Source organism: Urocitellus parryii, chromosome 4, assembly GCF_045843805.1.
Source record: "Urocitellus parryii isolate mUroPar1 chromosome 4, mUroPar1.hap1, whole genome shotgun sequence".
NCBI classification, from domain to species: Eukaryota; Metazoa; Chordata; class Mammalia; order Rodentia; family Sciuridae; genus Urocitellus; species Urocitellus parryii.
Window position 1 is genome coordinate 95703342 of NC_135534.1, and position 13999 is coordinate 95717340.

Here is a 13999-nt window from a genome sequence, read left to right on the forward strand (position 1 = left end):
CACATTAAATTTAGAGACTGGGTCTCATTACCTTGCTTGGGGCCTTGATAAATTGCTGGGGTTGGCTTTGAACTGCCAATCCTCCTGCCTCAGCCTCCCGAGGTGCTGGATTATAGGTCTGGCAGCCATGCCTGACTAATAATGTGCTATTAATTCGTATTCTATCCTTTCTCTTCCTCCTCCTACTGAAAAACACTTGAAAAATCCTCTCAACATAACTTAAAAGCTAATTGTTAATAAAGTACCAAAAGAAATAACAAAAGTTATTATTTTTAAAAAAGCGAATTAGGTCGCTTGAAAGCTAATCATGAATTTCCTTTGTATGGGTGAGAATGAGAAAGGCAGGCTCAGTGAATGGAAAACTTCGATTACACATAAACCACTGGACTCAGAAGGTTAGAAGGAGGTGAAAGCTGGAACCAGGAGCATGTTGGGTGCCAGTTGGCTCAGCCGCCAGCGCCTGGAGCCAGACAGGCCACAAATTAACCTTATCCAGGCTCAGGCTCAGGCCGTTCCCAGCTCCCGGCCCCGCCCCGCCCTTGGCTGCCGGTCCCAGGCTGCTATTGGAGGAAACGAGGTCGGGGGCGGTGCCTGCCCCAGGGAGCTGGGTCTACGGGTCGCAGAGAGTGACGCTGGTCCGCGGTGTGTCTTTGCCCTTGAAACCTTTCCTTGCTCTCTTCTGACCATGACTGTATTGGCGGCAATTCTGCACGGCAGCGTCCGTAGGCGCAGCCCTCTGCTTCGGAGGCTGATGCAGGTGAGGTAGGCGCGTCCTTCGGGTAGTCCTAGGCCCCACCGTGCCCTGACCCAGGATTCAGGGAGCCAGTTCTCCGCCTCATAAGGTTCCTGCCTGTAAAGGTTCCTTCCGGCGGGAGCTAGTCAAGGGGCGTGTTGCCCCCAAAGCCATAGAAGGGCACCGACCACGCGCTGCCTTGCCCAGGATCTCCGCGTGATTGCTGTGACTGTACTAATGTGCTAACCAGCGAGTGTGGATTTGTGCTGGCAGGAAGGCCCCGCGTTGGCTCCCACGGAGCCTGACGTGTAGACTGCAGACAGATGAGCCTCTTTGCAGGAGAATATGTTTCCGAGATTTTCGTTAAAATCGTGTGTGAGCATTATGGTCCATAGAGAGGTTTTCTTTTCTTTTTCTCACAAAATATAAAATCATTGGTCTTACAATTACATTGGCATTGTGATATTAAAAAGATGTTCCAATTGGGAGCGGTGGTGCACGCCTTTAATCCGGAGGCTTAGGAAGGAGGACGGCGAGTGTTAAGCCAGCCTCAGCAAAAAGTGAGGCGCTAAGCAACTCATTGAGATCTTGTCTCTAAATAAAATACAAAATAGGGCTGGGATGTGGCTTAGTGGTCCAGTGCCCCTGAGTTCAACCCCTGATACAAAAAAAAAAAAAAAAAAAAAAAAAATCCTACCCAGGAGCCCCTTAAACAATGACTACTTTTATAATACAGGACATAAATTTTTTATTTGATATGTTAAGGGTATACTAAGGGCATGCAGAGGGGTGGGTGTCTTCTCTGGCTGTTTTGTTTAGGGAACTCAGTAGCAGACCCTTGAAAGAACTTATTTTGCATATGTTCAAACAAGAGAGCCTGCACCCCAGAGTTACTGCCTGGTAATGCCTAAGGAATAGGTAAAGAAGTTAAGGGGGTGGGCAGTGAAGGTTGTTTTCTGGTTTGTTTGGGGTAGTAAGCTTTGAAATCCACTTCCAAGTCAAGTGGGTACCATTGATATTTTTGTTTTTGTTATAACTGGAGGTCATGAAGAATTAGCATGTGGAGAAAACTAGTATCTATCTGGACAAAAGAGTATGTGCCTTGAACTAGAGTGCTGGTAATAAGAGCTGAAAACGAGCAGCATTATGCAAGAGATTGTGAAAGAATAATGTAGGACTTGCTAATTATGGGGCAATGATAGGGAGCCAAGGGAAAAGGGAGAATCTAAAATTAATCCTGGGTGAAGCATGGCACCCACCTGTAGGCCCAGACACTCTGGAGACTGAGGCAGAAGGATTATTTGAGGCCAGGAGTTCCAGACCAATCTGTGCAACTTGTTGAAAACCTGTCTTTTTAAAAAAATAAGGAACAAGGTGTGGTGGTTAAGGCTTGAAATCCCAGTGACGTGGGAGGCTGAGGCAGGAGGATCACAATTTGAAAGCCAGCCTCAGCCACTTAACCAGGCCCTGTCTTAAAATAAAAAAGGCCTGGGGATGTAACTTTTTTTTTTTTTTTTTTTTTAATGCTTTCATACTTCATTGTTAACTATTGTGGTCATGTTTGGTATTCATCTCACCATCACACTTTATTTTTTATTTATTTATTTTTTTTTTTAAGAGAGAGTGAGAGAGAGAGAGAGAGAATTTTTAATATTTATTTTTTAGTTCTCGGCGGACACAACATCTCTGTTGGTATGTGGTGCTGGGGATCGAACCCGGGCCGCACGCATGCCAGGCGAGCGCGCTACCGCTGAGCCACATCCCCAGCCCATGGGGATGTAACTTAGTGGTTAACTGCCTCTGGATTCAATCCCTTATACCAAAAAAAAAAAAAAAAAAAAAAAAAAAATGAAGCTAAGACAGTCTAGAGATGCATACCTGTGGTCCCAGCTATGCAGGAGGCCGAAGCAGAAGGATTGCTTGAGCCAAATAGTTCCAGGCTGGCCTGGGCAACATAGCGCCTGTATCTTTTAAAAAAAGAAAGAAAAACCTAAAGGCTATAGAGCATAAGAATGTGGTTTTCTTTCATTCTTTCTTTTTCTTTTGGTTCTGGGAATTGAACCCAGGTCCTTCCACAAGCTAATTAGGTGTTTCACTGCTAAGCTATACCCCCTGGCCTACATTCTTTTTATTGTACTCTCATAATCATTTATATTGAATGTTTCTCAAATTAAGTAATCGTTTACTTAACTTTGGAAATATGTTTTAATAGGATTTTCAGTTTTCTGTGTCATTTTGTAGAATGGAATTTGACCTCTCAACCATTACATTGGCTCTTTCATCTTTGCCTTCAAATAAACAGTTTCCCTTATGATCAGCAAATATTTATGGACTTTATTGAAGTTTGTTGCCTTTCTACTTCTAATCACTTTTCTCTCTGGTCAAGGAATAGTCTATCCATTACTTCCCATTTATTTTATATATGTTTCTCTTTAACCTTCTGCAGTTAAATTTCTGTACCACTCAACTGAAAAATAGCAGTGCTATTGTTTTTTTTTTTCTGTGTGTGTTTTATATTTGCCTTCTTGATCTTTTACTATATATAACCTATTGGTCACCCTCGTTTTCCTTTTTTTTGGTACAAAGAGTGAACCCACAGGTGCTTAACTATTGAGCTACATTGCCAGCCCTTTTTATTTTTTTATTTTGAGGTTAAGTTGCTTAGGGCCTCACTAGATTACCAAGGCTAGCCTTGAACTTGTGATCCTCTTGCCTCATTCCCCAGGCACTGGGATTATAGGCATGTGCCAGTGTGTCTGGCCTTGGTCACCATCTTCTGAAACTCCTTGTTCTGCACTTACAGTTTTATTCTGGTTCCCTTCTCTCCTGTTCTCTCTGTTTTTTTGGTATTGGGGATTGAACCCAGGATCTCACACATGTTAGGCAAGTGCTCTGCCACTAAGCTACATCCATAGCCCTTTTAATTTTATTATTACTATTATCATTATTTAATGTACAGTATCCACCCATGGCTTTGTGCATGCTAGACAAGTGTTCTACAATGAGCTGCATTCTCAGCCTCTATTGTACATTGACCTACCTTCCCAGATCTATTCTCCTGCTTTTTAAATTTTTTTTTCAGTTGCTGGACTTTTATTTTATTCATTTATTTATGTGCAGTGCTGAGAATTGAACCCAGTGCCTCACACGTGAGGCAGGCACTCTACCACTGAGCCACAATTCCAGTCTCGTTTACTTCCACATTCATTTCTCTCCCCTCCCCTATTTTGTCTATATTTCTGTGGGTTGACCCTTGCAGGTCATTTCAAATACTCCAGTTTCTACCCACTACCTCTTGATTCCTTGGATTTGGGGCCTCCTCTGCATTTTTCTTCTCTTGGTCCTAATATAACAGGAGTGCTAGTGCTTTTTTTTTTTTTTGTATTGCTCATCTTCTGTTCTCAGCTCTTTTAATCACCTGTGTATTTCATTCCCTGAGCTAAATTCTGTTTCACATAGAATTGTTTCTGTTTTCGTGGCTGCATTCATTGTTTTTGCTCCCTTCCTATTCCATTTTACTCTATGCATTCCATAGCTTCAGTCCTTAAGCCTTTATTTTTATACAGGTGGAAGCAATAGTCAGAATGTTATAGTAATCAAGCAAGTGGTGATAGTTATGTGTTAATACACACAGACAGAAATGGAGAGGTTCAAGAGAATTTGTTTCCCTTAATGACTGATCCTAACTGCAGGGACAGTTAGGGTCTAGATCATGCTGGGCCTTGTAGGATAAGGTTAAAAGTTTTGATATCATTTTAAGAGTAATAGAAAATCACCAAATGACTTTTTTTTCTTTTTTAAATTTTTTTACATCTTTTTTTTAAGAGAGAGAGGAGAGAGAGAAGAGAGAGAGAATTTTTAAATATTTATTTTTTAGTTATTGGTGGACACAACATCTTTGTTGGTATGTGGTGCTGAGGATTGAACCCAGGCCGCACGCATGCCAGGTGAGCGCGCTACCGCTTGAGCCACATCCCCAGCCTGACTTTTTTTTTTCTTTAACATGACTAATCAGCAGGCTTTTCTTTATTCAGTAATTAGCAGAGTCAGTTGGTAGAACCCTGATGTGGCTCATTTTCAGGGCAGAAAATGGCTCATCATCAAAGGATTTTAAGCAGGGGAATGTTGTGATTTGATTTACATATTTAAAACTTGATAGACTAGTCAGGGGAAGCAGGAATAAGTAGAATGATGCTCACAGGAGCGAGAGATGGTGGCTTGGACTTGGGGCAGTAGAGGAAACTGAAGCAGAGTGGAAGAGTTTAGGTATGTTTTGAACACAGAATTGACAGTATTTGTAATAGAGTGTCTGAGTTTTAGGAGTTGTGATAAAGGAAAAGATGAAGGATGATTCTGGCTTGAGCAACTGAGGTAGGGATTACTGGATTCCTAAGGGTAGAAAGTGAGAGAGATAACTTGGTATTAAATTGAAGGTATCAGATTGGCACCTGGATATGAGTCTGATAGTCTATTAAGAGGACAGGACTAGAGATAGAAATTTGGAAGTCAGATGGGCACTCTTGCACACACCTGTAAGCTGTGGCAGAAAGATTGCAAGTTCAAAGCCATCCTGCACCACTTAGTGAGGCCCTAAGAAACTTAGGGGGACCCTATCTCAAAAAAAAAGGGTCTGGAGATGTGGCTCAGTAGTTAAACACCCCTGGTACCAAAAAGGAAGAAGAAGAAAAGAAGGAGAAGGAGGAGGAGGAGGAGGAAGTATGGGGAAGGACGAGGAAGAAAAGAAATATGGAAGTCATCAGAACATAATGCTACCTAAAATAAGATGATTGATATGATTATCTAAGAAGACAGGGCAGTTAGAAAACAAAAAGGGCTTGGAACAAAGTCCTTGGGGCACTGGAGCACTTAAGAGGACAGAAGGGGAAGGTGAGATGGTAAAGGCAGTGATAAAAATATAACTAATTAAGCCAGGTGTGGTGGTGCATGCCTGTTTCCAGCAACTTGGGAGGTCAAGGCGGGAGGATCACAAGTTCAAGCTAGCCTCAGCAACTTAGTGAAGCCCTAAGCAATATGGCAAGACCCTGTCTCAAAATAAAAAGCAAAAAAAAAAAAAGGGCTGGGGATGTGACTCAGCAGTAAAGTACCACTAGGCTTAATGCCTGGTACCAAAAAAACAAAACAAAAAATATATATGTGCGTGTGTGTATGTGTATGGCGATTATATATATCACCTCTTTACATTCTCAAAACAACTTGTGGAGAGTATTTGAGAAAACAAAGGTAAAATGAGCCCAAATAACTCACACAAAAGTACTCAGCTAGATGTCCAGGCTCTTAACCACTCTGCATTTTGTAAAGAAGAAAGCTCAGTCAGATGTTGCTGGGAGGTTGAAATAATCATAGTAAAATGTGTATTTTTATTTTTGATTTACTTTATAGGTATCTATTTTTTATTAATCATAAATATGTATTTGTGCCAGTATATGTACCTAATTCCATAAAAAATTGTATTGATGGCTTTTCTTCTGTTTGCTATGGTGAAGCACCCAGAATGGTGAGGAGAGCTTGTTTGTGTACACTAATTTCTGTATTTTACATATGTACATATTAATGGTTATATGTGTACTTACATATGTTTCCTACAGATACCTTTGTGTTCACGTGTAGGTAGCTATTTATCCAGTAGGGTTGTTTTTGTGGGGAGGTTATGTTGTTCTCAGCCTAGCCTTGATGACCTTAGAGTCAGCTATAAACTTTCTAAAGCTGCTGGTCCAAAGTCTGTGAAGTATTTGACTTTGCTATACTGACATTGTTGACCTTGGGCTGGGGATGTAGCTCAGCTCAGTGGAGGAGCACTTGCCCAACATATATGAGGCCGTGAGTTCAATCCCCCTTGCTGACTGGGTTGAACAGTAAACAGAGGTGTTGACAAATCTTTCTTGTAAAAGGGAGCTAAGAAATCAGGTCAAAGTTTACTGTAAATGTGGATCAAGGGATATTTGTTTTTACTTTGTTTTTAGTTGGAAGGAATCAGCCCATTTGCATGCTTTATGGAATCAAGGTAAAAGGAAAAATGGTGTACAAAAGGAAAGGACACTGAGGCTGAAGCAGGAGGATCACAAGTTCACGGCCAGTCTCTCAGAAATTTATTGAGGCCCTAAGCAACTTGGTGAGACCCTGTCTCAAAAAATAAGAAATAAATGGGCTGGAGATGTGGCTCAGCGGTAGCGCGCTCGCCTGGCATGCGTGCAGCCCGGGTTCGATCCTCAGCACCACATACCAACAAAGATGTTGTGTCCGCCGAGAACTAAAAAATAAATACTAAAAATTCTCTCTCTCTCTCTCTCTCTCTCTCTCTCCCCTCTCTCACTCTCTTTAAAAAAAAAAAAAAAAGAAATAAAAAAGGCTGGGGATGTTTCTTAGTGGTTAAGAGCCCCTGTGTTCAATCCGTGGTACAAACCAACCAACCAACCCCCAAACCAAAAAACAGACAAAAAACCGAATCACCAACTTGAAAGAAAAGTGGCTTAATGAATAAGAAACAATATTCTACTCACACCAGCAAAGGTTGTTTTAGAGTACACACTCTATCATTAAGTCCTAAAGTAGAAGATATCTGTGTTAGCTAGATGATGGTGGATCCATAAAGTGATTAGTCACAAGGGACTGGAGCTAGTGAGTACTGCAAATGGCAAATGCCATGTAAAAGTAGATGTAGAGCACAGTGCAAATTGAACATTCATAATCAGAGAACAGGAAAGCATGGCACACTACAAAAGTTTCTTTGGTTAGATATCTTCTACTTTAGGTTCTGGCAAGATCAGCCACACCTGATTTCATATTCTTTGACATCTAAGAGTTGGCCTATTATATCTCTTCAAAAATGTCCTTTCTAGACTGAGGGATAACTTAATGATAGAGGGGCCGTACAATTCATTCTTAGTCCTGTGAGCTCTGGCCAGAGATAGCTAAGGGAGTTGCCTTATAGAGTCTTAGTGTCCCCTGCTTCTGGATCGCTTTGAGAAAGGAGTATGGTTGGAGAGGCAATGAAATGACTGGCATATTTACTACATATAGGAACTTTTTATCAAAGTTAGATCACAGATAATAAACTAGTATCCCTTAGATAAGTAGGTTATATATAAGCAGTAGCTCAAATTATATGATATGTGAAGGGTAGGCTTGTTTTTGCACAGCTGATACTGACAAGTACCTCTGTTGAGCGATGCTCTTAGGCCTTACCTACTTGAGCATAGACATGTCTGCTGCCTGGGGAGAGTAGTGCATACTGTCACTTGAGTTAACGTGTAAAGCTCCGTAGAGTAAAACAAACCTTTCTAATCTCATGACAAACTTTATGAAGTACAAATTTAGGGTCAGGGAATGGAGCTCAGTGGTAGAGTACTTGCATGTGCAAGGCCCAAGCTTTGATCCCCAGCACTGCAAACAAACAACAAACAAATATTATAGACTGAGATAACAGACGTTTTATTTATTTCAGGATCTCAAACAAACAGTTTAATAACAGGAAGTAGCATGTATTGTGTTAACATGAAATTTAAATACAATAAACCCCAGGATTTGAAGGTCACTGCCAGTACCAAAGAATCTTTCTCCCCTGAACCCTGAGGATAACTTGCTTATTATTATGTTATTCTGGTAGTTCTTACCAAATTCTGTCCAAGGAATATGTACAGGTAATGTTGATGTTTCTTCCCCAGAAGACTATAATGCTGCTTGAGTGTAAGTAAGTGCCATATTTTACAGATCTCAAAATCACCATAATGCCTTCATAAGGTAAGTGATCCCAAAATGTCTGTTAAGCAGGTGAAGGATCAAATAGTTCTATGCAGGTCAGTCGTCTATTGCTGACACACAAAGACCCTCTTTGTAATGAAGAATACATTGAATATTTGTAATGATGACATTTTAAGACAAAATTATTTCTTATAGCAAAGTTGTTTACATCAAGTTTCCAAATAAAAGTGGGGAAATTCTGTTCTCCACTGCCTAGAAGAACATGCTACGCTGTCTTTAAGATGCCATGTATGTGTACATATTCTCATCCAAACACTTTATGAAAACCAATTTGGGGAGGTACCTTGAGATATGTGGCTATTCCTGTTCATAATTCCTACTTGCCAAATCTACTTTTTGTCTGTTCTGTGTTTGAAAAAATTGAAAAAAAAAAAAGTTTTAATTTTGCATCCAGTCAGGACAAAGCATGTTTAATGTGTGAAAAGTTAAATTCTGGGGTCACTTGAAAGTTTACATATTTGTTGATTTGCTTATTACTCTGTGAAATATTATTGCCCATTTTAACTGCCAACTATAAGATTATTCTAAAAATAAGCTGTCATTTTTGAAGATTTGTTATGCTTCCGACTTCACATGGAAGAAAATTTTATTATTTGTTCTTTGTCCTGTGCATAGTCCAATTTCAGTTAGTTAGGTCTCTGAACTTTGTCCTATATTTTCAGGAGTTTTCTTGTTGGAATTTGTTCCTAAGAACAACGTAGAAAGAATTTAGATCATACTTTTTTTTTTTTTTTTTTTTTGTGGGATAGAACCCAGGACCTCACACATGCTAAACATCCATTCTAGCCCTGGGATACACCTAACCCTTTTTTACTTTTTCAATTAAAGAATTTATCTGCTGGGCGAAGGGGTTTATGCCTATAATCCGAGCAGCTCAGTAGGCTGAGGCAGGAGGATCGTGAGTTCAAAGCCAGCCTCAGCTACTTAGCAAGACCCTGCTTCTAAATAAAAAATTGAAAAAAGGGCTGGGGATGTGGCTCATTGAAAAAGAACCCCTGGTTCAATCCCTGTACAAAAACAATTATCTAGTATTATAGACCATGTTTGTCTCATATAAATTGGAGGCATTTGTTGGAAGTAGATAGGGAAAGATAGCAAGTTTTACTTAGAAAATATTTCTTTAAGCAATCAAAATATTTTCTTGTGGAATTCTAAGATTACATAATTTAAAACAGATTTGACTCAGGACTGCATTTCAGATTTGACTCAACTGTGTTTTTGAAAGATTGTACTTAAAAAAGACTTAGAAGTTTTAAGGTGATAAACTCATCAGAAGTTAAAACATGTATTTCCAGTGAACAGCTAATCAGCATAGGAGCATTTATATGCAGAATGTAGAAAACTGTGAAATAAAATCATAATGAGGTAGAAAGAAATAACTCGTATCATTGTGAATTATAACATTATGTAGATTAATTTTACATAACAAATATTTATATTACAGGAAATAAGATACATGGAGCGAAATTATGTATCAAAACCAACTTTGAATGTAAGTATGAAATTGTGCCTTAAAATTTCAAGAATTTAAAGGAAATATAGTCAATTAAAATGCATATATTTATAACTTGAGTATATTTGAAGGTCAACACAGGATTCTGCAGTAGTTAGAATAGCCAGCTATTCAAATATTAAACTCCTAGATTATGATAAAAAATTTCAGTCTGTAATTTTTGGTATTTTTACATAATCTACTACAAAACAGATTTTCCCTTGAAAATGGGTAGTGGGCTTCCTTTATTCTCAGGGATACTCATTGAATTGTACTTGGCACAATGTAGAGGCCACATGGAAGATTCATAAAAGAGAGGCTGGATCAGCTGGGGATTGGACAAGGGTGGAAAGTTCATCACCTAGTTAGCATTTTCTGAAGGGCTCTCTGTTTGATATGGTTCCTAATGTGACTTAGTATCTTTTTATCTAGGAGTGTAATAACAGATTGAGGAAGACAAGTGTGAGGAGAGAGTTGTTACAGTGGGGTTTTATAGAATTTAAGAGAGCTTTTTATATACTTTTTCTTTTCTTCTTTTTTTTTTTTTTTTTTTTTGTGGTGTTGGGGATTGAACCCAGGGCCTTGTGCATGCGAGGCAAGCACTTTTTCTTATTATTAAAAAATTAGAGGCTGGGTTTGTAGTTCAGTGGTGGGGCACTTTGCTGGCACATGTGGGGCACTGGGTTCAATCTTCAGCACTACATAAACGTAAGTAAAATAAAGGTATTATGTCCATCTACAAAAAATTAAAAAAAATTAAAAAATTACAGCTTGCCTTGTGTTGGCACATGCCTGTAATCCCAGCAATTTGGGAACCTGAGGCAGGAGCATTGCAATTTCCAGGCCAATCTAGGCAATTTAATAAGACCCTGTCTCAAAAAATAAAAAGGGCTGGTGATGTATCTCAATGGTTAAGCACCCAAGAGTTCAATCCCCCATACCATAATAAACAAACAAACAAATAAATAAATGACAATCTGGCTCTGTTCTAGTTAGGTGGTGTTGCCCCATCCTAGTCCAGAGTTTTCTTTAGTAAGGGTGCTTTTTGGCTAGGATTATTATTATAGTTAACACAGGTAAAGTGAAGATATCTTAAAGTTTTTACTGAGGAGTAGAATCTAAACTTAAGCTCCTGCCCTCAAACCTCCTGGAGAGAACTGGGAAGAATCTTTATGTCCATTTTAGAGTTTGTGTTAGGTTTTCTATTAGGTCTTAAATCATACAGTGTTAGCAACAAAGTAGTTTTACAGCTGTTCAAATATTGAAGTTACCTTAGTCTTTGGTGATTAATTGCTTATTCACAAAAATAGTCTGTTTCTTAGATCATATTTAATTATTTAGCTTAATGAAAGGTGATTTAGGTAAAAAGACCTCCAGTAGTTTTTTGCCATCTTCCGTCTTTCCAGGAAGTGGTTATAGTAAGTGCTACAAGAACACCCATCGGATCCTTCCTAGGCAGCCTTTCCTCACTGCCAGCCACTAAACTTGGTTCCATTGCAATTCAGGGAGCCATCGAAAAGGCAGGTCAGTAGTTGCTTTTCTTTTTGTGGTGTGGGGGAAGAATGATTCAGTGGAATACACATTTATTTTGCATTTACTACATACATAGCTGTAAGAAATGCAATAATGCCTACATTTCTGAATTCCCTTATATTATGGAGTTAGGAATGAAAATAAAAACTGATAATAAAAAGGAATCATTCCCACTGTGTGATGTCATGAACCTTATTAAATAATCACTAATTATTAAACTGAATAAAATATGAAGTGTATTTTTGGTGTTTTTATAAAAGGGATTCCAAAAGAAGTAGTGAAAGAAGCATACATGGGTAACGTCCTACAAGGAGGTGAAGGACAAGCCCCTACGAGGCAAGCAGTATTGGATGCAGGTATCAGTAATATATTTTTGCTTTTATACTTAAAATATTCAAAATGTCAAAATGGAGGTCACTTCATCTTAAGTGCATAATATTTATAGACATTTATGGTATGAGAAATTTTGTACGTTGTATTAACATGCTCTATTACTTTTAATTCTGTAATTGTATTTGAAAAGTGAGTATCTCTGTTTTTTCTTAAATATTACTTATTTTGGTTTTAGGTCTACCTGTATCTACTCCATGTACCACTGTAAACAAGGTCTGTGCTTCAGGAATGAAAGCCATCATGATGGCCTCTCAAAATCTTATGTGTGGACATCAGGTAAGAAATCTATTTTTTTTTTTTTTTTTGTGGGGGTGGGTACTAGGGAATGAACGAATGAACTCAGGTACTCGACCACTGAGCTACATCCCCAGCACTATTTTTTGTTTTATTTAGAGACAGGGTCTCCCTGAGTTGCTTGGGTCTCACTAAGTAGTTGAGGCTGGCTTTGAACTCTCGATCCTCCGACCTCAGCCTCCCAAACTACTGGGATTATAGGCATGCCACTGCACCTGGCAAGAATCGTCTTTTTTAATATATTAATTAAAATAACATTGTTCTAAAAGACACTAAAAATCTAAACACATTTATGCTTTAGAAATGAAATTCCAGTTGTAGAGTATTGCCCAGTATGTATGAGGGCCTAGGTTTGATCCCTAGTACCATAAAAACAAAACAAAAAGATTTTTATTATGAGTAAAGTTGATATGGTGTCTCAAACACTCAGGAAGGAGTGTGTGGATTTGCAACTCCTCTGACATACAGGTCAAAATGATAGCTTAAGTGTTTGTTAAAACAGTTTTCAGCCATGGCATCTTAGACTGGGAATGACTTTTTTTTTTTTAATATTTATTTTAGTTGTAGTTGGACCCAATACCTTCATTTTATTTATTTATTTTTATGTGGTGCTGAGGATCGAACCCAGGGCTGCATACGTGTGAGGCGAGTACTCTACTGCTGAGCTACAACCCCAGCCCTGGGAATGATTCTTAAGAGGCTTAGAGATTCTAAATGATTTAACCTTTTTTTTTTTTTTTGTAGTGCTAGGGATTGAACCCAAGGTATTGGGCATCCTATGCAAACTCTTGTGCAATTGATATATATATATATATATTTTTAATTTTTTAAATCAATTCTAGCCCTTATTCTGACAAATAAAAGATCAAGGGGCTGACTTGGGAACCAGTCATTGAGTCCAGGATTGTTGACTAACTTGTAGTTTCCTATAGTGCCTGAATTCACTGGTTAAATTTGTAGGCTTTCCATTTGCTTTGTTCATCCAGATATTGTCTTTATCTCATTAGACAGAAGCTAGGCTGCTAAGCAAATAAATGCTATGATGTTAGGAGTCTAGATTTAGACACACAGAATTTTTATCAGATTCAAGCCTTCATTTTTCAGATAACCAGTGTGAGCTTGAGATCCACAAATACAAAGTTACAGGGCTGGAGAAAGAAAATGGTATTCCTACCTAGCGTATTCTAGCCTACCAAGGTATAACACAACCAGGGCAAACATCAGTTGTGAAATCTGAAAATTATTTTCTCACATATACAAGAACCATAATTGTGTGTGCCCTTTGTTGTGTTAAACATGTTTTGCTTTGTTTCCAATTAGAAAGCAAGCCAAAGAGAAGGGGGAAAAAGATGGAGTGATATCTGAACTATTGCACTAGATACTTCCTTATGAAAGATAGACACACACAAAACAACCTCAGATGGCATAAATTGAAGAATAACTCTTCTTTTTTCTCACCCCTGACCACTGAGTATCATCGGTTTGTTTATTTTGCTGCTGGTCAGAATAACTGTGGACAAGTTGCTTAACCTCTTTTTGGCCCACTTAATGTCTTAGAGATGTGTTAGCACATGCAATGTATGCTTTTTTTTTTTTTTAGTTACACATGAGAGTAGAATCCATTTTGATAAAATTATTCATGCATGGAATTTATCTTATTCTGATTAGGGACCCAGCCTTGTGGATGTTCATGATGGTGGAGACTCACTGTGGGGGGTATTCATATGTATACTTAGAAAAGTTATGTCAGATTCTTTTCACTGACTCCCCACCAC

The 13999-nt window shown here is 38.7% G+C and overlaps 1 protein-coding gene across 1 annotated transcript in view; it reads left to right on the forward strand.

The window, feature by feature from the left end:
* Positions 1-571: 571 nt before the first annotated feature.
* The window catches only part of Acat1 (acetyl-CoA acetyltransferase 1), a 28019-nt gene continuing 14591 nt past the window's right edge, over positions 572-13999 (forward strand). Inside the window, exons 1-5 of the mRNA XM_026399045.2 lie at positions 572-757; positions 9957-10004; positions 11411-11528; positions 11798-11893; positions 12106-12206. Of these exons, the coding sequence (XP_026254830.1) occupies positions 686-757; positions 9957-10004; positions 11411-11528; positions 11798-11893; positions 12106-12206 (435 nt within the window). The 5' untranslated portion in view covers positions 572-685. The remainder of the gene's footprint in view (positions 758-9956; positions 10005-11410; positions 11529-11797; positions 11894-12105; positions 12207-13999) is intronic.